This window comes from Mobula hypostoma, chromosome 2, assembly GCF_963921235.1.
Source record: "Mobula hypostoma chromosome 2, sMobHyp1.1, whole genome shotgun sequence".
Classification (NCBI taxonomy): domain Eukaryota; kingdom Metazoa; phylum Chordata; class Chondrichthyes; order Myliobatiformes; family Myliobatidae; genus Mobula; species Mobula hypostoma.
In genome coordinates this window covers 146871931-146895435 of record NC_086098.1, presented here as the reverse complement: position 1 = coordinate 146895435, position 23505 = coordinate 146871931, and the positions used below count along the sequence as shown (strand labels likewise).

Here is a 23505-nt window from a genome sequence, read left to right as displayed (position 1 = left end):
TCAATCACAGGCAAAACCCTCCCCACACACTGGGGACATTTACAAGGAGTGCCTCCCCCAGAAGCAGAACCCGTTATCAAAGACCCCCACCATCCAGACCACGCTCTCTTCTTGCTACTACAATTGGGAAGGTCCCACAGCGCAGGGTTTCGGAACAATTATTACCCTACAACCGCCAGGCTCTTAAACCAGCCTGGATAACTTCACTCACCTCCACACTGAACACAGCCTGTGGACTCACTTTCAAGGACTTTACGAACACATGTTCTCAGTATTATTTATTGACTTTTTTATTATTTGCACAATTTGCCTTCTTTTGCACATTGGTTGTTTGCCGGTCTTTCTTATGTATAGTTTTTCATAAATTCTATTGTATTTCTTGGTTTTCCTGCAAATACCTGCAAGAAAATGAATCTCAAGGTGGTATACAGCAACAGACAGTCTATGTACTTTCATGAAAAATTTACTTTGAATTTTGACTGGAGTTCAAGACAGCCTTGTGTGACTTTTATGAGGACAGAGGTAGGTGATAAAAGTTTGACCTATCCCTCATTCCATGAATATGATCCACACCCAGTTCATACAATTTAAATAAAGCATTCCAGTGACACAAACATTAATTATGAAATGTGAATGATGAAATTTAATGTATTAACACATTGAGATATTCTGTGTAACAAAGCAGAACAACCTTTGAAATCAAATAACTAAAAACTCCAAGCCGCAAAAAAAGTTTGCGCGTGCTTTGTAAATAAGTAATAATTTATTCGGAAGTTGCTTTTCCATGTGCAAACATTATTAGAGTTTTCAATCAATCAAAATTAATTCTATTTATTATAAAGTATGGAGGAATGAAAACTAATTTATGCTTTACTTCAAACAGGATACAATTGTAAAAAGAATTTATTAATATAATAAATATGTCAAATTACAAATCAAACAACTTTATTAAGTTTTTCAGAAAGCTTTTCATTTGATGTTTTAATTCCCATGAAGGGCTCCAAAAGCAGCAAGTCCTCTTGGACAAGAACTGCCCTTTGTCTCCAGGCTTGGCAATGAAACCTATTTTCTCTGGTAACTGGAAATGAAAGCGTAGCACTCATTACAGTATCCGTTACACTTTTCGTTGCCGAAATGTTCACAGCCCGTGACATGGCAGCGCAGTATTGAAGGGTGTTTGGAGGCGGGATCTCGGGGGGTGCCATGGTTGTCCTGCCGACACTTTAGGCAAAGTTCATAGTCATTGGATGTCAGAATGTTATCACAGGAGCTTCTTGCACATTTAATCCTCTGATTATTCAACTCGTTGCGATCTGCAGGCTGAAGATACAAAGGTACAACAAGTTAAAATAAATTATCATTTAACTCTGAACACTACAACAAATGCACAAACACCTCACTACCCTCATGAAAGTGGTGTTACAGGTAGGTAGGGTCATAAAGAAACCCTTTGGCACATTGGCCTTCATAAGTGTATTGGATGTTATGTTGAAGTTCTATCAACATTGTTGAGGCCTAATTTGGAGTATTGTGTGCAGTTCTGGTCACCAACCTACAGGAAGGATATCAATAAGATTGAAAGGATACAGATAAAATTTATAAAGATGCTGCTGGGACTTCGGGACCTGAGCTACACAGAAAGGTTAGTACTTTATTCCGTTGAATGTAAGAGGATGAGCGGAGATTTAATAGAGGTATACAAAATTGTGAGGGGTATAGATAGGGTAACGGCAAGCAGGCTTTTCCACTGAGGTTGGATGAACTAGAACTACAGGCCATAGGTTACGAGTGAAAGGTGAAATATCTAAGGGGAAGATGAGGGGGAATTTGGAGAGAATTCCAGAACTTCAGGTACTGGCAGCTAAAGGTACAGCCAAGGACTGTGGAGATACCAAATCCTGCTTTGGTCCACAGGCCAAAATTGAAGTTAGATATGTTAGTGTTATGTGGCTGGAAGGAGAGTCCAATGGGAGGAATTAGAAAACAATGGAGGAGATTGAGAAATGAGGCTGGCAATTTTCAGATTGAGAAGTTGCGGAACTAGGGGTGAAAACACACCAGCAAACACCAGGGAAACATTCAACTGGGACAGTCCCACTGAGATCCTGGATCCGAAGGTTTAAATGACGTAAAGCAGACTGAGGATTGGATTGGAGTAGTCAGGTGTAGAGTAACAAAGGCATGGACGAGGGCCTCAGTGATAAGAAGGATGAGGCAGGAGGCCGGGGTTAAAGACATAGTCGAAGGTGGTCTCAGTGATGACAACTAATGACGTCAGAGTTGTCAGAACTTCTACTTTGCTTTGAAGCAGTTTCATGAAGAGGACTGAGGTCAAAGGCAGGGGTAGTGCAGATGTAAATGTGATCAATAATCAAATACTTGGACAGGCTGAGGCAGTGGGAACGTCTGTTGGGTGGACGTGTGCTCAGGGAGACCTGACGAGGGACAGGAAGGACATGTGCAACAGAAGATTCAAGAGTATCTTGGGGCCATGCATTTCATTTATAGAACATTACAGCACAGCACAGGCTCTTCGTTATGCTGAGCGTATAACCCACACCAAGATCCATCTAACCCTACCCTCACACGTAGCCACCATTTTTCTATCATCCATGTGCCTACTTAATAGTTTCTTAAATGTCCCTAATGTATCTGCCTCGATTATTACCCCTGGCAGTGTGGCCCACACACCCACTGTTCTCTGTATTAAAAAAAAACGTATCTATAACATATCCTATACTTCGCTCCAATCATCTTTAAATTACGCCCCCTCATATTGGCCATTTTAGCTCTGGGAAAAAGTCTCCGGCTGTCTACTCAATCCATGCCTCTTGTCATCTTGTACACCTCTGTCAAGTCACTCCCTCAACCTCCTTAACTCCAAAGAGAAAAGCCCTAGCTCACTCAACCTATCCTCATAGGACATGCTCGCTAATCCAAGCAGCATCCTGGTAAATCTCCTCTGTACCCTCTCTAAAACTTCCACATCCTTCCTATAGCAAGGTGACCAGAACCGACCACAGTATTCCAATATTCAGCATGCTGAGTTCCTCCAGCATTTTCTGTGGGTTGCTCTGGATTTCCGGTATCTGCAGAATCTCTTGTGTTTACAATATTCCAGGTGTGGTCTAACCAGAGTTTTATAGCATTACAATAAGGATTTATTTTATTTCTTATTTTAATTTATATTTGATGTATTATCACAAAACTAATTTTATGATATTCGAGCGAGCTCAAAGGAGGTTCACGAGAATGATTCGGCAGATGAAGGAGTTTCCGTATGAAGGCCGATTGATAGCCCTGGGCCTGTACTCACTGAAATTCAGAAGAATGAGATGGAATCTCATTGAAACCTACCGGACATTGAAAAGCCTCAACAGAGTGGATGTGGAGAAGATGTTTAGAGTGGGAGAGTCTAGGACCAGAGGGCACAGCCTCAGAATAGAGGGACATCCATTTAGAACAGAGATGAGGAGAAATTTATTTAGCCAGAGGGTGGTAAGTCTGTGGAATTTGTTGCCACAGACAGCTGTGGAAGACAAATCACTGGGCATGTTTAAGGCAGAGGTTGATAGGTTCTTGATTAGTGAGGGCATGAAGGGTTACCGGGAGAAGGCAGGACATTGGGGTGTGAGGAAAATGGGTCAGCCATGATGAAATGGTGGAGCAGACTTGATGGGCCAAATGGTTTACAACCTATGGTCTTATTTGTCAGTGATAATAAACCCAAGCTCCAATATTACTTTGCAGTTGTTGAACTTAAACCCTGACTAGCAAAGACCAAATCACCTTCTGAATCATCATTTCAAAGTGCAGGTTAATGTTCTACATTCAACTGCAGTAAATATCATCCACTTACAGTGCCGGGATTGTCTTTAGACCCCGTTGCTTCCCTGTATCTTTGATATTGTGTATCTATGAAACATTTTTGACAATATCCTTCAAAGTGACTGTTTCCAAATGTGCTGCAGTCTTGGCCGCGACAACGAGGCATATTCTGGAATCTCAGGTCACTCTGAGGCGGGCGGTGAGAATTCCGGCGCGAAAGGTTAGCCGAAGAGTTTTCACCTGTAAAAAACGGAGAGAGAAAGATGAATATTAAATATTGTTTTAACTCTAGCATTAAACAGCCTTATACAAGTAGCAGCATTGCACAATTCATAGCCTAATAAACAGAAAACAAATTTAAAAACTAAAAATTAAACTACATGTATTAAGACCGTAAGACATAGGAGCAGAATTAGGCCATTCAGCCCATCAAGTCTGCTCTCCTATTCCATCATTGCTGATTTATTATCCCTCTCAACCCCATTCTCTCCGTAACCTTTGACGCCCTGACTTATCAAGAACTTATCAGCCTCCATATTAAATACACCCAATGACTTGGCCTCCTCAACTGTCTGTAGCAATGAATTCCACAGATTCACCTTCCTCTGACTAAAGAAATTCCTCATCTCTATTCTAAATGGACTTCTCTCTATTCTTAGCCTGTGTCCTCTGATCTTAGGTTCACCCACTAGAGGAAACATCCTCTCCACATCCTCTCTATTGAGGGCTTTCAATATTTGATAGATTTCAATGAGATCCCTCCTCATTCTTCTTAAAAAAGTTTTCTTGTTAGTTGCATTCTGAATAAATAAGACCCCTAGGCAGTCACTGAGTACTGATAATACTTGTGTCTTCAGAAACATTTGAGGTAAAAATTCTGTAACTTTTGGAGACTAACACTACTGCTTAGTCATTAGTGGGACAATTGAACAACTCCAATGCAGAATATCTAAGGAACAGGACAGCAATCAGGTACCCTCTCTTACGTATTTTGATTTGAATCTGATGACGTTTTTTCACCTGAACCAAAGTTCAACTGAACGGCAAGCAGAAGACTTCCCTGCCCCATAATCTGAGGCCGAAATATCAGAGAGATGTAATGACAGATAATGGGGATTGCTTGCTACAGCACGGTGCATCTCAGGAGTTTTCTTAACTTCTCTTTGAGTGAACCAGAGAGAAAGTGAAGTTGCCGACAGGAAATGAATGCAGTACAACAGACTGGTGTAAAGGCACAGCAGATGTCACACATTTCACTTGGGCACTACCGACACAAACTCAAATGATATTTAATCACTGTTGTCAACAAGAGTAACACACACACACACACAAAATGCTGGAGGAACTCGGCAGGTCAGGCAGCATCTATGGAGAAGAATAAAGAGATGACGTTTCAGGCTGAGACCCTTCATCAGGACCTAGGAAACACTGAACTGATTCCACAACCTGTGGACTCACTTTCAAGGCCTCTACAACTCATGTTCTCAGTATTATTAATTCATTAAATTATTATTATTTACGGAGTTTAGATTCTTTTGCGCATTAGCTATTTGTCGGGCTTTGCTTACGTGTAGCTTTCACTGATTCTATGGTGACTGCCTGCAAGAAAGCGAATTGCAGGGTCGTATATGGTGACATTTACGTACTTTGATAAGGTTCAAAATTCAAGATTATTTAATATCATTCCCAGTACACAAGTGTAAAGGAGAACAAAATAACTGTTACTCTGGACCTGATACAGCATATGTATAAAAAAAATATTAAAATAAAGAATGCAATAATTTAAAAGAAGCACAATGCAATAAATATAACTACACAAGGTATCTTATATATTTAGATTGATCGTATGTCCATAAAGTGACACAAGGCACAGAAACGTTGGAATATTACTTTGAATTGTAAACACTACACAGCTTACCATTTTCTCTGTAGGCAATATAGCAGATGGTGCAGTAACCATAGTTTTCCTTTGTTCCAAAGAACTGGCATCCAGAGTTCCTGCACGATTGGTGGGCTCTGTGTGCTTCTTCGGGACCGAGGGCGGCTCGGTTTTGTATTGTGGTCTCGGGCAGCTGTGCCCCACCAGCAGCACCCCAAACGTTGGGGGTCTGGTGCTGATCGCCGGCCGACGTGTGACCTGTGTTCCTTGCAGCCTGGCTTGGATCTGAATGCGATCTCTCATGCCCAGAAAATTGAGATCCAGAGTCTTCATGCGAAGACGAAGCGATTCCTTGAAATGTCTTTAACAAACACATATTACACAGTCCATTGATTGTGGTTACAGTGTCCTGAAGACATCGACTACACTGGGTGTACTCCTGGTGTGAAGGCTCACCGGTAACTTGTTTAGTCCTGGCCTTCTCCTGTGGAGAACCCAACCTCTCAGAGCTGAGCTCTGTGTGACACTGTTTATTCGCCTCAGAAATTCGACTCTCAGGAGCGTTGCCTGCCCTCACAGTCCTTGATTTAAAGCAGCGTTCACATAATCCGTTGTGCTGAACGTTTAACGTAAAGGGACAGTTGGGAACCTTGCATTTCATAGCATTTGTTTCGCTGAAGAGGGCGAGACTGGGCGCCGTCGGGGGCGCTGAGCGAGGCCGTGACGCGCGCTCAGGATCCGGGGACGTCACACCGACAACTAGCTCAGTCCGAGGGGGGCAGCACCCCTTCGTTTTCTGCTGCACTTGAGCTTTCGGTTTGCCCTCGCCCTTTGTGGCCTTGGCCTGTTCAAAACACTCATGACAAAATGGCCTCGTCTCCACAGAACAGTAAAAGGGACACCCTTGCGTGGAGCACTTCTCCTCTATGAGAGACCCTTGGTATACGGTGCCGTTTATTTGCACACGGTTGTGAAAGGGTCGGTTTTTCTCGGGCGGGTTCTTCTGCCACTGTTTGTACACGTGGTTCACCAGCTGATAGTAATCCTCCACTAAATTCAAGTCTTCAGGGAGATTGCCTTCATCGAGCCTGAAAGAAGATGAAGAATGAGAATCAGCATCAGGTTTAACATCACTGGCATACATGGTGAAATTCATTGTTTTGTGGCAGCAGCACATTGCAATATATAATTTAAAAAACTACGCTTGGCAGGAAGGAGGCACGTCTCTACCAAAGGAGGTGCAAGGCACTCCTTCCCTCCGATAACCTGCAGGTTGCCCTTGGGCAAGGTGCAGCACCTGCTTAGCCCCCCATTCAGTGTCACCGGAAGCCATGGGAGCGGGTGGTGGATGGTCGCATGAGCGGCCGGTGCACATCACGAGTCCTGGTTACGCGACCACTGACGCCAGGCAGACAATCTCTGAAGAGCATTGTTAATGGCTGCGGCCACCTGTCTTGCGTGAAAACACGGTCCAAAAGAAGGCAATGCCAAACCAATTCTGAGGAAAAAAGTGCAAAGAACAATCATGGTCATGGAAAGACCATGATCACCCATATCATACGACATGGTACATGACAAACAAAGGAATAAAAACCTATAATTTACAATAAGAAAAACATATATATGAAAAAATTAAATAAAACAAGCAGTGCAACAAAATGTAATGAGGAAGTGTACATGGATACATTGTCCATTCAGAAAACTGATGGCGGAAGGGTGAAGCTGTTCCTAAAACGTTGAGTGTGTGTCTTCAGATTCCTGTACCTCCTTCTTGATGGTATTGATGAGAAGCGAACATGTCCTGGGTGATGGGAGTCCTTAATGATGGATGCCACCTTTTCTAATTACATGATTAACACTTGCCCCACATTTACTCCATCGAGAACAAAAATTACACACTTGTGAACCAAACCAGGAGATGTGGTGAGATTGCATGCGGCTGATCAATCACACGGTGAACCAACTGGGCCTCCTACGTACGGGAAGGATTCTCCTTTGGGCCTGGGCTCTTGAGTGTGCATTTATCTTGCTCAGCGGGCTAGACTTATCACACTCACACTAAGTTGCCCAGTGTGTACTGATATGACCATGACATTATAAGACATTGGCCCATTTGGCCCATCGAGTACGCTCCCCTATTTGATCATGCCTGATCCACTGACCTCTCAATCCCATTCTCCTGCCTTCTCCCTGTAGCCTTTCATGCCCTCACTAACCAAGAATCTATCAACCTGCTCCATAAATATATCCAATGATTTGGCCTCCGCAGCTGCCTGTGGCAATGAATTCCACAGATTCACCACCCTCAGCCTAAAGAAATTCCTCCTCATCTCCATTCTAAATGGATATCCCTCTATTCTGAGGTTGCGTCCTCTGGTCCTAGACTCCCCCACAGAAGGAAACATCTTCTCCACATCCACTCTATCAAGGCCTTTCAATATTTGATAGATTTCAATGAGACCTCTCCTCATTCTTCTAAACTCCAGCGGCTACAACCCCAGAACCATCAAAGCTCCTGATTCATTAACCTTTTCACTTCTGTGTAACACAGGCAGAAGCAGAAACAAAGCAATTTCCAATCAACAACTGGGAGTAACCGATTAACGAACAGGACATTCACTCACCTTGCAGCTTTAATCAGGTGAATGGTTCCGAACTCCAGACCAGGTACAGGAATTTCAACCAGATTTAAGTATTCTTCCAACAGCTTATCTTTATTTTCTTCTTCGTTTGGTATCAAAAAGTGCATGGTGAAATCTTCAAATCTTCTCCTTCCATTGTGGACCAACGGAATAGCAGAGATTTCTGTTTGAGCACAAAAAATGTTCCATTAAGCAATGTGTTCTGAACATCTTCCAATGGAAGGAAAACTCACTGTACAGGTTTGTGGAAACCAGGTCAGAGTTAGAACGTAGACCATTACGGCTCTTTTGGGAGCCCTTTATCAGAGTTTGAATCATCTTGGCTGCAGAGTGGCACTGCCTGTATTTATATTGTGTTATTGATGGGATGGGACGGGGAAAAAGGTGGCAAACATTATAACCTCAAGAGATTCTGCAGATGCTGGAAATCCAGAGCAACACACACAAAATGCTGGAGGAACCCAGCAGGCCAAATTTAACAAATTTCACGTCACATGCCAGTGATAATAAACCTGATTCTGATTCTGAGGTCAAGCAGCATCTATGGAAATGAATGAACAGTTGATGTTTTGGGCCGAGACCCTTCATCAGGAACTACAGGCTGAACATAGAACACTACAGCACAGCACAGACCCCGCAGCCAGCAATGTTGTGCCAACCTTTTAGCCTACTCCAAGATCAATCAAACTTTTCCCTCATACATAACTCTCCATTTTTCTATCATCTACGTGCCTACCTAAGAGTCTTTTTAATGCCCCCAATGTAACTGGCTCTACCAGCTCCCCCGGCAGGGCGTTCCACACACCCGTGTAAAAAAAGCTGCCTCTGACGTCCTTATACTTTCCTCCAACCACCTTAAAAGATCATTTAATACCATCTCCTGTACACAAGTGTAAAGGAGAACAAAATAATTGTTACTCCAGATCCAATGCAGTACAACAAAAACACCCGTTAAAGGACACCATAATAAGAAAAAATCTAAATGCATAAAACGGCTTATATACACAGATTGATTATATGTCCATAAAGTGATGCTCGTCACAAGAGTGTCTGTACATAAGGTGTCTTACAGGAAATGATAAAATAGTGGTGGTTGGAGGTGTGTAGGGGTGGGTTAGTGGGTGGAGGTGTTGATCAGCCTTACTGCTTGAGGAAAGTAACTATTAAACTATTTTAAAAGTCAAATTATTTACTTCAATTTTCTACTGAAGCAACAAATGAGTAATGGATTAGCCACATCAATGTTCACAACTAATAATACACAATAGATCAATAGTGCATCGCATGCTTATTGTGCATTTTGCTGAGGAAATGGAAGTTCCTTTCTGAAGCAAACAGGAAATTGTGAACTCTACTGATCCTCACGTCACCTTATCCGTCCTGGCTTACAAAATATGCATAAACATTTTAACTCTGATATTGCACAGCACCATTGGTACATCAACACTGAATATTGGGTCAGGTCAAGATGTCCTAACATACATCGCCTTTTCCAGCTCTTTGGAAGTTTAGCTACCATTGAAAGAAGAAGAACATTTAAGTTGATCAAAGTAAATAAAATAATAGATACCTAGATTCCTGTCTTTGATAGCAACGAGTGGAGAAAAATGCTGCATATCGTAACCCAGTACGATGGGGTACTTGTAGCACTCGTGTGCTGGCCAGTGCAACGGCAAGTAAATCCCTCCAAAGTGCAAGGGGGCCAAGCTAGTGTTGTTGTCAAAGCTTCTCAGCACTCTGTCTGTAGGAAGAAATAGCTGCACATTAGAGTCAACATTATGAGAGAAGAACTTTGTTCCATAGGAACATGCGAAACTTCCAAAACACACATGTTCCAAAATCACAATGTGAAATCTAAAAGGAGTGATCCAAATTCCTTCTCCCTCACCAAACCTGTTCTAGATAAAACCACCACAAATTGCTCCTGGAAAGCTTCAGAGATTCAAGGTGAAGTTGAAGCTTATTGTTATCTGGCTGGACGCATACACAACCAAATGAAACAACTTTCCATCGGACTGCGATGCACCCACAAAGCATATACCACACACAGCACATAAAACAAAATATTACCACAAATAAGTTAATAAAATATAATTGGAAAATGCATGCAGTGTGCAGCACAAGTAAACAGTAAACATCCCGTTGTCCTGGTGAGGAGACCCCGGTGGTGGCAGGGTATTCATTAGTCTCACAGCCTGAGGGAAGAAGCTGTTACCTGGTATGACAGTCCTAGTCCTGATGCTCCTGTACCTCCTTCCTGATGGTAGGGGGTCAAGGAGATTGTGAGGTGGGTGATAGGGATCGCAACAATGTTTCTCAAATGACATTAAAGCATACTTTCTTTAACAATACCCTGGCATGGACCGATTTTATGGCCCCTCAAGAAGTATCCTCAACTTGAATGGTTTGTTCACCCACTTCAAGAGTACTCACCACATTGTGGTGGCCCTGGTAATGACACTCAGGCCAGATTAAGAAAGTTAGTATATTTCCTTCCATAAAAAAAAATTAATTCCATGGTACCCGTGACCAACACTATTATTTTAACTCCAAATTGGTTTAATGAAAGGTACCTCAGCGGGATTTGTACAACCATCGCCACATCATTAGTCTGTATCTCCACATTACAAACGCAATGTTAGCATTGATTTTGAGAGGACTAGGAATTAGTAGCGAAGATGTGATGTCGAGGCTTTATAAGGCATTAGTCAGACTGCACTTGAAATATTGAGAGCACTTTTGGGCCCCTTATCTAAGAAGAGTCAACATGGTAGGCTTTTTCCATTGAGAGTGGGGGAAGTTTCAAACAAGAGGACATGAGTTGAGAGTTAAAGGGCAAAAGTTTAGGGGTAACATGAGGGGGAACTTCTTTACTCAGAGAGTGGTGGCTGTGTGGAACAAGCTTCCAGCATAAGTGGTTGAGGCAGGTTCGATGTTGTCATTTAAAGTTAAATTGGATAGGTATATGGACAGGAAAGGAATTGAGGGTTATGGGTTGAGTGCAGGTCGGTGGGACTAGGTGAGAGTAAGAGATCGGCGCGGACTAGAAGGGCCAAGATGGTCTGTTTCCATGCTGTATTTGTTATATGGTTATATGTTATAAAAGATGTACCAGCATTGGAGAGGATCCAATTGGTGAACGATTCTGGGAATGAAAAGGTTAATATATGAGGGGCATTTGATGGCTTTGGGCCTGTGCTTGTTGGAGTTTAGAAGAATGAGGGGGGTGGAGAATCTCACTGAAACCTATTGAATATTAAAAGGTCTGGATAGAGTGGATGTGGGGAGGATGTTCCCTATAGTGGGTGAGTCCAGGACCGGAGGACACATCCTCAGACTAGAGGGACGTCCTTTAGAACAGAAGTGTGGTGTTTTTGTCTCCACATTTCCAAAGAATGATATAATCTCTCAATAATTTCTGAGGCTGTTTTTAAAGGCCCATTCAACACTCACCTGCAATGACGATGATTGGTCTTCGAAGTATATTGGCAAGTACAAATATGTGGATTTCCTCCAGCGAATCATACGACAGTCCAAGCTGGTCTGAACTTGAAGATACAGAGGCCATTTTAACTACTTTTTTCCATTCTTCGTCCCAGTTCTACAGAAGAAAAATGTTATGTCAGATACGACATGGAGCAAGATAACTGTTCCAAACTCGTTAACCACATCCTTTGTGATTCTCTCTCAACAGAGGACATCGTAAAGGGTACAGGAAGTATTCCATGTAGTATTACTCTATTCTTTGTTCAGCTGCTGTGTATTATAACTATCAAAGCCACACAACATGCACGCTAATGACGCTAGTTAGAAACTGTCCAACAACACTGTCTTGTCCTAATTAAGTGTCCCAAATAAACAAAAGGGAATCCTGGTTATTTTCTCGATTAATTTTCGGTCTTTAAGAGTTGTCCCAAATAAGTGGCTGCCCTGATTAACCGATGACCCAATTAACTGGAAACCACTGTAACTTGATAAATAATCCACAATCCACCCAACATTAAGAGCATAGCCACCCAGTACCGAGAGTCCCCGCTCACTCACCTTGGTGTCATAACGGAGGCCTGTAGCCTCAAACTCCTGTAAGCGGACTGATTCAACCTGCCAACGTAATTTGAAGTTTCTGGTGTCCGTTTCGGTCAGCGCTTCCCAGAGGGTCCTGCGCAGGGTGAGGTCGATGTCCTGGATTCCCCACATGAACTGGGACGCAGCGTGTAGCAGACAGTTCCCGTCACCTGCCGCAGAAACAGAAAGGAGAGGAGTTCAAGGTGGGTCTTGAAACTACTTTGGTAAAGGTAGTGCAGCTCCCAGGTACAGTCGGCCGGGTGAGCTTAACACCAGTACAATCATTCGTAAGAATTGGCTTTTCATTTTCCTATAAGCAACACAAGAGAACATTGTTCACCCACACAGAAGCTGAATTGATTTCACTGGGGTAATTACAACTGTCAGCAGTATACAAAAGACATCGATTTCATCAGAGGTTACAAATTTGACTGCAGTACAATAATGACACGCAACATGAATTCCAAGAACTTCCTAATGTTAAAGGTTCTTGTTGAGACTGAAGAAGGCTATTGCAGATTACAGGAAGATCGTGATCAGTTAGGGAAATGGGCTAAGGCGGGGCAAACAGAATTCAATGCAGGGAAGTGCAAGATGAGACATTTTGGGAAGTCAAACCAGTAGAGAACTTACACTATGAACGGCAGAGCACTAGGGAGTGAAATGGAACAGAGGGACTGAGGAGTTTGTTGTGTAGACAGGTAGACAAGGTGGCGGAAATGGCTTTTAACATTTCATGCTCTTTGCCAATCAGGACACTGAGACCCAGAATTGGGACAACATATTGCAGTTGTATAGGTCGTTGAGGGAGTGGCGGGGGGGGGGTCCACTTGTTATAGGAGAGTCGTGTTTAAACTGAAAAGAGTACAGAGAAGCAGTACAAGGATGTTGCCAGGACGAGAGGACCTGAGTTATTGAGAGAGGCTGGCTAGGCTGGGTCTGTACTCCTTGGGACACAGGAGAGCGAGGGGCAACCCTGATGAAACGCACACAATGATGAGAGGCATAGATAAGGTGGACGGTGACAGTCTTTTCCCCAGAGTAGGGATGTCTAAAACTAGGGGCCATAGGTTTAGGAGGAGAGAGAGAAAGATTTAAAGGGGACTAGCGGGGGAATTTTTTTTCAAGCAGAGGGCGGTGAGGATATGGAACCAGCTGCCAGAGGAAGTGGTTGAGGCAAGTACAAGTGTCATTTAAAAAGCACGTGGAGGGGCGCGGCTTAGAGGGATATGGGCTGAATGCGGGACTTTGGGACTAGCTGGGTGGACACCATGGTCAGCAATCACTAGTTGGGCCGAAGGGCCTGTAATCCAGGCTGTACTGTTTGATGACTCCACATGTGAGGGGTATTCCCCGTAATGCTACTACTTGCCAGATCATTCAGTGTCATGGAGTCATAAGACACGACAGCACAGAAACAGGCCCTTTGGCCCCTCTGGTCCATGCCCAACCATTAATCCGCCCCATCCCATTGACCTGTACACGGACCATAGCCCTCCATACCCATCCCAGCCTTGCGCCCATTCTATATTTCTCTGATGGTGAAATCAAACCCACAGCCACCACTTGTGCCGACAGCTCGTTCCACACTCCCACCACCCTCTCAGAGAAGAAGCTCCCCCTCATGTTCCCCTTAAACATTTTACCTTTCACTTTTAACCTACGACCTCTGGTTGTAGTCTCACCCCACCTCAGTGGAAAAAGTCTGCTTGCATATACCCTATCTATGCCCCTCATAATTTGGCACACCTCTCTCTAATCTTTCCTCATGCTCCCTAGTGAAGTCCCAACCTATTCAAACTTTCCCTATAACTCAGGCCCTCAAATCTCCGCAACATCTGGTAACCACGACTGCAACAGTTCTCCAATTCTTCCATGTGACAATTCCATGGCTAAAGGTGAGGTGACCAATCGAGAGCATTTCCTGCTGTCGTTAGGCCGAGGACAGCTTCTTCCCTCAGGCTGTGAGACTAATGAATACCCCCGAGGTCTCGTCACCAGGATAACAAGCTGTTTACTGTTTACCTACGGTGTGCATTTTGAATTATATTTTATGAACTTATTTATGGTATCATTTTGTTTTATGTGCTGTGCGTGACACATAGGTGCACCATGATCTGGAGGTTGGTTGCATACATGAGCAGTCTGAGGACAACAAATTTCACCGTGAACTTGATTATTTTATGTCTGTGGTTCTGAAATTGGAACTGCATATCCAATACCTTTGCAGGACACACTGAGGTTGAAGAAATCCTCAAAATGATCTTTGCAAGCAAATGGAGGAAACAAATAGGGTGACTCACATCCCAAGAGAAATGCCAAGAGGTAAATTAACTCCTTCTGATCCTTGCTTCTTTATGGAGTGTGTACACAAGACTACTTAATGTTTAATGTCAGTTCCTGTACACAAGTGCAAAGGAGAATGAAATAGATACTCTGGATCCAATGTAGATGCAATAAGATAAAGAACAATAAATTTATAAAAAACACAATTAAAATAAATAAGATAGCTTATCTACGTAGATTGATTATATTTCCATTAAGTACAGGAGTGTCTACTTAGGGTGACTGACAGGAAATGATAAAGTAGTGGTGGTTGGGGGTGTGTAGGGGTGGGTCAGTGGGTGGAGGTGTTGATCAGCCTTACTGCTTGGGGAAAAGTAATTGTTTTTGAGTCTGCTGAATCTGGTGTGGATGCCTTGTGGCCTCCACCCTGATGGGAGTGGGACAAACAGCCCATGAGCAGGGTGGCTGGGATCCCTCATGATGTTCTGACTCTTTTTCCAGCACGTTTCTGCACATACGCCCTTGACGGTGCTTTGGGCAGTTTTGACTACCCACTGCAGAGCTTTCCTGTGTAGCTTACACCCATCTGTCCCCAAACATTAACTCCTTCCCCTCCACTGATGCTGAACAACCTGAGTGTTCCCAGCATTCATCAACCCCTCTCAGACAACACCAATCCATACCACATATCCTTACCAACAACTTTGACAACTGACTCATCTGACTTTACATATGTATAACCAAATTAAATAATGTTCCTCCGAACCAAGGCGCACTTAAGACCGCAAAACCATAACAGATAGGAGCAGGATTAGGCCATTCGACCCATCATTTTGGCTCTGCTAGTTCACTGTGGCTGATCCATTTTCTGCCCATTTAGAAAATAGTCCATGATTTTGTTCCTTCTACCATAGTGCATGGCCATTTACTTCCTGACACTGTATTCCACCTGCCACTTCTTTGCCTATTCATCTAACCCGTCTAACTCCTTTTGCAGCCTCCCTGTTTCCTCTACACGACTGCCCCTTTGCCTATCTTCGTATCATCCATAAACTTGGCTACAAAGCCATCAGTTCTGTCATCCAGAGCATTGACATATAAAGTAAAAAGAAGTTATCCCAACACCAAGCCCTGCAGAACACCACTCATCACGGACAGCCAACCAGAAAAGGCTCCCTTTATTTCCACTCTTTGCCTTCTACCAATCAGCCAGTCACCTATCCATGCTAGTGTCTTTCCTGTACTATGAGGGACTCTTATCTTGTTAAGCAGCCTCATGTGCGGCACCTTGTCAAAGGCCTTTTGAAAATCCAAGTAAACAACATCCACTGACTCTCCTTTGTCTATCCAGCCTGTTATCTCCTCAAAGAATTCCAACAGATTTGTCTGGCAAGATTTCACCTTAGGCAAAACACGCTGACTTTGGCCTATTTTAACATGTGCCTTCAAGTAACCTGAGACCTCATCCTTAACAATGAACTTCAACATCTCCCTAACCACTGAGGTCAGGCTAACTAGCCTATAATTTCCTTTCTTCTGCCTCCATGCCTTCTTGAAGAGTGGAGTGACATTTGCAATTTTTCAGACCTTTGGAACCATGTCAGAATCTTGTGAATTTTGAAAGATCATTACTAATGCCTCCACAATCTCTTCAACTATTTCTTTCAGAAAACTGGGCATAGTCCATCTGGTCCAGGTGATTTATCTATCTTTGAAACTTTCAGTTTCCCAAGCACCTTCTCCATAGCAATAGCAACTGCACTCACTTCTGCCTCCTGAATTCTGGTGTACTGCTAGCATCCCCACAGTGAACAGTGATGCAAAATACTTATTCAGTTTGTCCACCATTTCCTTGTCTCCCATCACCACCTCTCCAGCGCCATTTTCCAGCGGTCCGATCTCTCTTCTCGCCTCTCTTTTAAGATATATCTGAAAAATGTTTTGGTATCCCCTGTGATATTATTGGTTAGCTTACTTTCATATTTCATCTTTTCCTTTTTTATGGCTTTTTAGTTTCCTTCTGTTGGTTTTTAAAAGTGTCCCAATCCTTTATCTCCCAGTAATTTTTCCTCTATTATATGCCCTCTCTTTTGCTTTTATGTTGTTGATGACTTCCCTTGTCAGCCATGATTGTGTCATATTTCCTTTAAAATACTTCTTCTTTGGGATGTATCTATCCTGCACCTTTCGAATTTCCCTCAGAAACTTCAGCCATTAGTGTTCTGCTGTTATCCCTGCTAGTCTCTCCTTCCAAACAACTTTATCCAGCTTCTCTCTCACACCTCTGTAATTCCCTTTACTCCACTGTAATACTAATACATCTGGCTTTATCTTCTCCTTCTCAAATTGCAGGGTGAAGTCTGTCATATTATGATCACTGCCTCCTAAAGGTTCCTTTAACTTAAGCTCCCTAATCAAATCCGGTTCATTGCACAACACCCAATCCAGAATAGACTTTCCCCTGGTGGGCACAAAAACAAGCTGCTCTAAAAAGCCATCTTGTCTGTTGTCTGTATTCGTTAGTCCTGACGAAGGGTCTCGGCCTGAGACGTCGACTGCACCTCTTCCTAGAGATGCTGCCTGGCCTGCTGTGTTCACCAGCAACTTTGATGTGTGTTGCTTGAATTTCCAGCATCTGCAGAATTCCTGTTGTTTGTCTGTATTCTACAAATTCTCTCTCTTGGGATTCAGCACCAACCTGATTTTCCTGATCTACCTGCATTCTGAAATCCCCCATGGCTATTGTAACATTGCATTTTTGGCATGCCCTTACTACCTCCTGTTGTAATTTGCAGCTCACATCCTGGCTACTGGTTGGAGGCCTGTATATAACTCCTATCAGGATCTTTTCACCCTTGCAGTTTCTTAACTCTACCCCACAAGGATTCTGCATCTTCCAATCTTATATCAGTTCTTTCTGATGATTTGATTTCAGTTTTGCCAACGGAACCACTCCACCCCCTCTGCCAAGCTGCCTGTCCTTGAAATACAATGCGTGCCCTTGGATGTTAAGCTCTCAACTATGATCTTCTTTCAGCCACGACTCAGTAGTGCCCACAATATCATACCTACCAATCTCTAACTGTGCTAGATCAACTACCTTGTTCCATACACTATGTGCATTCAAATATTAAATTTTTAGTCCTATATTCACCACCTTTTTTAAATTTTGTCCCCATGTTACACTGCCACTCATGCCACTAACTGCAATTTTCCCCTATCATCTGCCTGTCCTTCCTGACAGTCTCACTACACAGTGAATCTAGTTGTATACCAACTGCCCAATCCTCTGCCCAAACACTGTTTCCCAACCCCTGCCAAATTAGTTTAAACCCTCGCCAACAGCTGCGGCAAACCAGACCATAAGGATATAGGTTTCCCTCGGGTTCAGGTGTAACCCTCCCCTTCAGTACAGGTCATACCTTCCCCAGAAGAGATCCCAATGATCCAGAAATCTGAAACCCTGCCCCCTGTGCCTGTTCCTCAGCCACACATTCATCTGCCAAATCATCCTATTCTTACCCTCAATGGTGCGTGGCACAGGCAGCAATCTGGAGATTACTTCCCTGGAAATCCTGCTTCCCAGCTTTCTACCTAACTCCCTACATTCTCTCTTCAGAACCTCCTCTCTTTTTCTACCTATGTCAATGGTGCCAATCTGTATCAGGACCTCCAGCTGCTCACCCTCCCCCTTTAGAACGCCGTGGATCTGATCTGAGACATCCAGGTGTCTGTTCCACATCCACAGAATCTCCACAAGTCCGTAAATCACAGGAGCAGAAATGGGACATTCGGCCCATCAAGTCCGCTCTGCCCTTTGATCATGGTCATGCCTGATCCACTTCCCTCTCAATCTCTTTCTCCTGCCTTCTCCCCGCAACCTGTCAGGCATCAAGAATCTCTCATTTTCCACCTCACATCCACCCCGTGACCTGATCCTCCACAGCTGTCTGTGGCAACAAATTCCACAGAATCATCACCCTTCCCTCTCCGGACAGCCACCCAGTTACCTGCATAAACGTACAAAACGCAAGTCAACACACTGCACGTGAAACAAAAACATTACCACAATTCAGTTAATAAAATATAATCCAAAGTGTGTGTATTGCAGTCAGGAGCTCACTGTCCTAGTGACAAGACCTCAGAGGTGGCAGGGTATTCGCTAGTACAGAAACCTGAAGGCACACACTCAGCGATTCAGGAACAGCTTCTTCCCCTCTGCCATCCGATTCCTAAATGGAATTTGAACCCATGAACACTACCCCACTTTTTTTGATATACAGTATTTCTGTTTTTGTACATTTTTTAAAAGTCTATTCAATATATGTAATTGATTTACTTGTTTATTTATTATGTTTTATTTTATTTGTTATTGTTTTTTCTCTCTCTGCTAGATTATGTATTGCATTGAACTGCTGCTGCTAAGTTAGCAAATTTCACGTCACATGACGGTGACAATAAACCTGATTTTGATTCTGTCTCACAGCCTGAGGGAAGAAGCTGTTACCCAGTCTGGCAGTCCTAGTCCTGATGCTCCTGTACCTCTGTCCTGACAGTACTGGGTCAAAGAGATTGTGGGGTGGGCTGCAGGGATCCTCAATGATGCTTTGGGCCCTTTGTGTACAACACTCCTGGTAAACCAACAGTTATCACAAACTCCAGCAGGGACTCCGCAAGTCAGGCTGCATCTATGCAGAGGAATAAACAGTCAACATTTCGGGCTGACACCTTTCTTCAAGACAAAATAGAATTAATATCAGGCAGTTAACTGAAGCCAATAAGTTGCCCTCGCACATTGCGTCGAAGATAGTTCATTCACAAGACACATTAAAAATTGAGAGTCTAGACAAAGGGTGTCCGGATTGGATTGCACAATGTACTCCCTACAGATGTAGCAGAGGCAGGCTCCACTCTGGCCTGCCAGAGGGATTTTGAATGAATGCTTGTTGGAGAGAAATGTGCGGAGAACATGATGTAGAGGGTGGGGAGGGAGGAGGTTCCATCAAGTTCCTCTGGTAGAGGGATAGCACAAAGGCAATGGGCCAAATGGCCTCCTTCTAAGCAAGGACCATCCATCATTCAACCATAAAGCCTGTACCACAGAGCTTTCTATCGAGCACTCAATGCTAAGAACTGTTCAGCTTGCTGAACAATTTTCTGATAAACCATAATGGAGGTCATATGGCAGACAGTGCCTACTTCAATAACACGTGCCGTAAAACAGAGCCTGCGCTCTTTTCATTAACCTTGCTGAATGAATCATGTGTACATTTTTTGTGGGGCGGAGTTAGAGAGGGGGTGAAGACAGAGGAAGGAATAGTAAAACCCAGGCAAGTATTGTAACCAAATTTAACCCACATACACATGGACCTTCTCATAAAGGACTGCGACATGAATCAACTAGGGAATGCACTGAGCTCAATCTTTGGACTTCCTTTTTAAGAATGTAAAATTCCGGTGTAATCTATGGAATTTCCAAATGAGTAGCACTTTGACTAATACTGCACATTGCCTTGACAGTCACCATTACTCTGTAGTGAAGTATGGCTGACTGAACCCTGCTTTATGCAGTGGAATTTCCAAATGGGGGTGGCCGGGGAGTTTGGGTACTTGGAATGTCTGTGCATTACACAAGTCAAATTCGATACAACCAATCACAGTTGGGACTTTTAGGGGAAGTTTTAATTTTAATAGACACCTACGCTCTTCCCCATTGACTTTATTTTCACATCCCCAGACACGTCAGCACTGAATCACCAAAAATACCTAAATTTCTGAATGTAGACATATGTGCATGGCATGTTAGCAAATTCAGCAGATATAAAGTAAATATTGATTGGCAAAGAATATTGTCTGAACATTCCCGGTACATTGTTCAACAAATACTTTGGTTGCAGTGCATGCAAATCTGTCCAGTCATTTACTGCTTTGCTATATAAACTGAAAATGAAACTACGTAAAAGTTAGCCTGAGACAGTGTTAAGGTTAATTTCAATTTTTCAGAAACTACATTATGTAGCAATAATTATCCAGCTTTCTGTGCAGAGCTAGTGGACAATATACTCCTGAAGATGCCAGTGTTGTCATGAATTTAATAACAAATTATGAATTGGGACATAAAAGTTTGAACTTTATTATCCTCAAATTAAATCATTGGCTTTTAATACCTATATCTAATAATCCCAGATGGTTTATTTTCAATTTTCCACAGACGACCATGGAGGCCAGATCATTAAGTATACTGAAGGCAGGAGAATGGACTTGAGAGGGAATATAAGTCAGCCATGATGGAATGGTGGAGAAGACCTGATGGGCCGAATGGCCTAATTCAGCTCCCATGTCTTACAGTCTCAGGAGAAAATTCAGTATTGAGCACATTCCTGTACATTTGCTTAAAAATGAGGCCTAAAATTTTGCAGTAAGCGTGCTCAAAGAACACGTTCAAAAACTGCATATGCACACTGCGGATTTTACTGAAATCAGGTGGAATTATCACAAATGATGGAAAATCAAATTTCATTGACTAACACGAAACAAATTTAGAAAGCATTCCAAAACCTGGATCCTAAACCAACCTGAACGAAAAGTCAAACAGTGTCTACCACAAAATATGCCCACCTTGGAAATGTAGCATGAGATTTTCACTGAGAAGCGAAAGCACCATACCAACTATTTGCACATTGGAAATACTAACAAATTAAGTAGATTGAAACCATTATTGATTGCGTGGTGTTCCTTCTTTAGATGTTATTTTTAATATCCAAGGGAATGTAAACAGGAGAGCTTGAAGGAGGAGAAGGCTGCCCCACCTTTGTATTCTCCTCCACCATCCATAGACATCAGGGCTGATGTTCATGTCTACCTCTACTCCATTTCCCCAAACCACCCCTAGAAGCCCCAATTCCCTGCGTACCCAAAAACAAAATCCGTCGGCCCATTCCAACTTTACACAATAACTTACGTCTTCACTGCGCTGGATCTCTTTGAGTAATTTTAAAAAATAAGCTAATTCTTTGCTCCCCTGGACTGGAGAAATGGCAGTATATAACTCACTCTCATCATGCAACAAAAACAACAAGCTGTACATTGGAAAGCAGATAGTTTCTTTACAATGCAGAGGATATTTCCTATAGTGGGGGAGTCCAGGACCAGAGGGTCATAGTTAGCCAGAGGGTAATGAATCTGTGGAATTCACTGCCGGCTAAGTTATTGGGTATATTTAAAGCAGAGGTTAATAGGTTCTTGATTAGTCAGGGCACCAAAGGTTACAGGGAGAAGGCAGGGGAAAGGGGTTGAGAAGGATAATAGAACAGCAGAGCAGATTCGACGGGCCGAATGGCTCAATTATACCTCTCTGTCTCATAGTCTTAAAACATAATAAATCATAAGGCAATATGCAGTTACAGGTAATGTCCCTGTAAATGCTAGCATTCACTGAGGGAACGATACAACATATTTAAGATTGTTCGTTGTTATTCTTCAGTACACCAGTTTCTGCATCGCATCAGGAGTAACAATCATTTAGTCGTCCTTTAAACTCAAAGTTCAAAGTTAGTTTATTATCAAGGTGATATATATGTTCGTTTGATAATAAAGAGGGGAAAGAAATGGTTGTTACTCCGGATCCGATGCAGCACAAAAAAAACCCCACAATAAATGTCGGATTAGAGAAGGTGTAGATTCTCACCGTTGGTTTTCAAAGGGACGAGTTTCTTGACCTCTCTGCACCAGTTGAGGTTCCAGCTGCCCTGCAGGGCGTTCTGCAGCGCTCGGTCCAGGAGAGTGTCTTGGACCATATTCCGGAACGGGGGGCTGAAGTGACTCTGCCGAAAGAGCTCCACCGTGTACCTGTGCAGGCTCCTGAAGTGCTGGATCAGCCTCTTGGCGCAGCTCGGCTTCAGCAGGTCCCCCTGGATCTTCTCCCGGAGCTTCACGTACTTGCTCAGGTTGCTGGCGAAGAGGAACTGCGGCAGCAGGTTGCCGTCAGCGGCCATCTCCCGCAGAGCCGGCTCGGGGATACACACACACTCACTGTCTCAGCGGGCTGGCCGCAACCCGGACATCGACTCGGCTCTCAGCCGCACCGCACCGAACCCTATACCCGTGCCAGCGGCTGGCTCCGCTCCCGGTCGCCGCCGCGCTGCAGGCAGCCTGTCTGACGACACTCCTACCTTCCCCTCCCTTCTCTTTGGTGGAGCCAGGAGAAAGCCGCTGAGGAGGGGAAAAACACGCCGGACTTTCCAGCGGGGATTTCCAGGCGGTGGCGACTCAGGGGAGCTCGGCTGCCGAAAGGGGGAGCAGTGGAGCCCCAGCCAGTTCCTGGCGTCGATCCCAGACACATCATACACTCCATACATACTGCTCTGATAAAACACATCATAGACACCACACACACACACTACCCTGATATAGACACATTATACACACTACACACACTACCCTAGTATACAAACACATTATACACACTACACACACTACCCTGATATACAGACACATTATACCCACTACCCTGATATACTGACACATTATAGACACTACACTGATATACAGACACATTATACACACCAAACACACTACCCTGATATACAGACACATACACACCATACGTACTGCTCTGATAAGACACATCATAGACACCACACACACACACTACCCTGATATAGACACATTATACACACTACACACACTACCCTGATATACAGACACATTATACACACTACACACACTACCCTGCTATACAGACACATTATACACACTACCCTGATATACAAACACATTATACACACTACACACACTACCCTGATA

At 43.4% G+C, this 23505-nt stretch overlaps 1 protein-coding gene across 1 annotated transcript; it reads right to left on the bottom strand.

Moving 5' to 3' along the window:
• Positions 1-273: 273 nt before the first annotated feature.
• On the bottom strand, positions 274-22971 carry tnfaip3 (tumor necrosis factor, alpha-induced protein 3). Its single transcript, XM_063073188.1, has 8 exons — positions 22388-22971; positions 12394-12584; positions 11803-11950; positions 9920-10090; positions 8332-8512; positions 5747-6795; positions 3860-4068; positions 274-1320 (listed from the first exon to the last, which is right to left on the bottom strand). Exons 1-8 carry the CDS (start codon positions 22692-22694, stop codon positions 1063-1065), a joined length of 2514 nt encoding a protein of 837 aa, XP_062929258.1. The 5' UTR covers positions 22695-22971; the 3' UTR covers positions 274-1062.
• Positions 22972-23505: the final 534 nt, after the last annotated feature.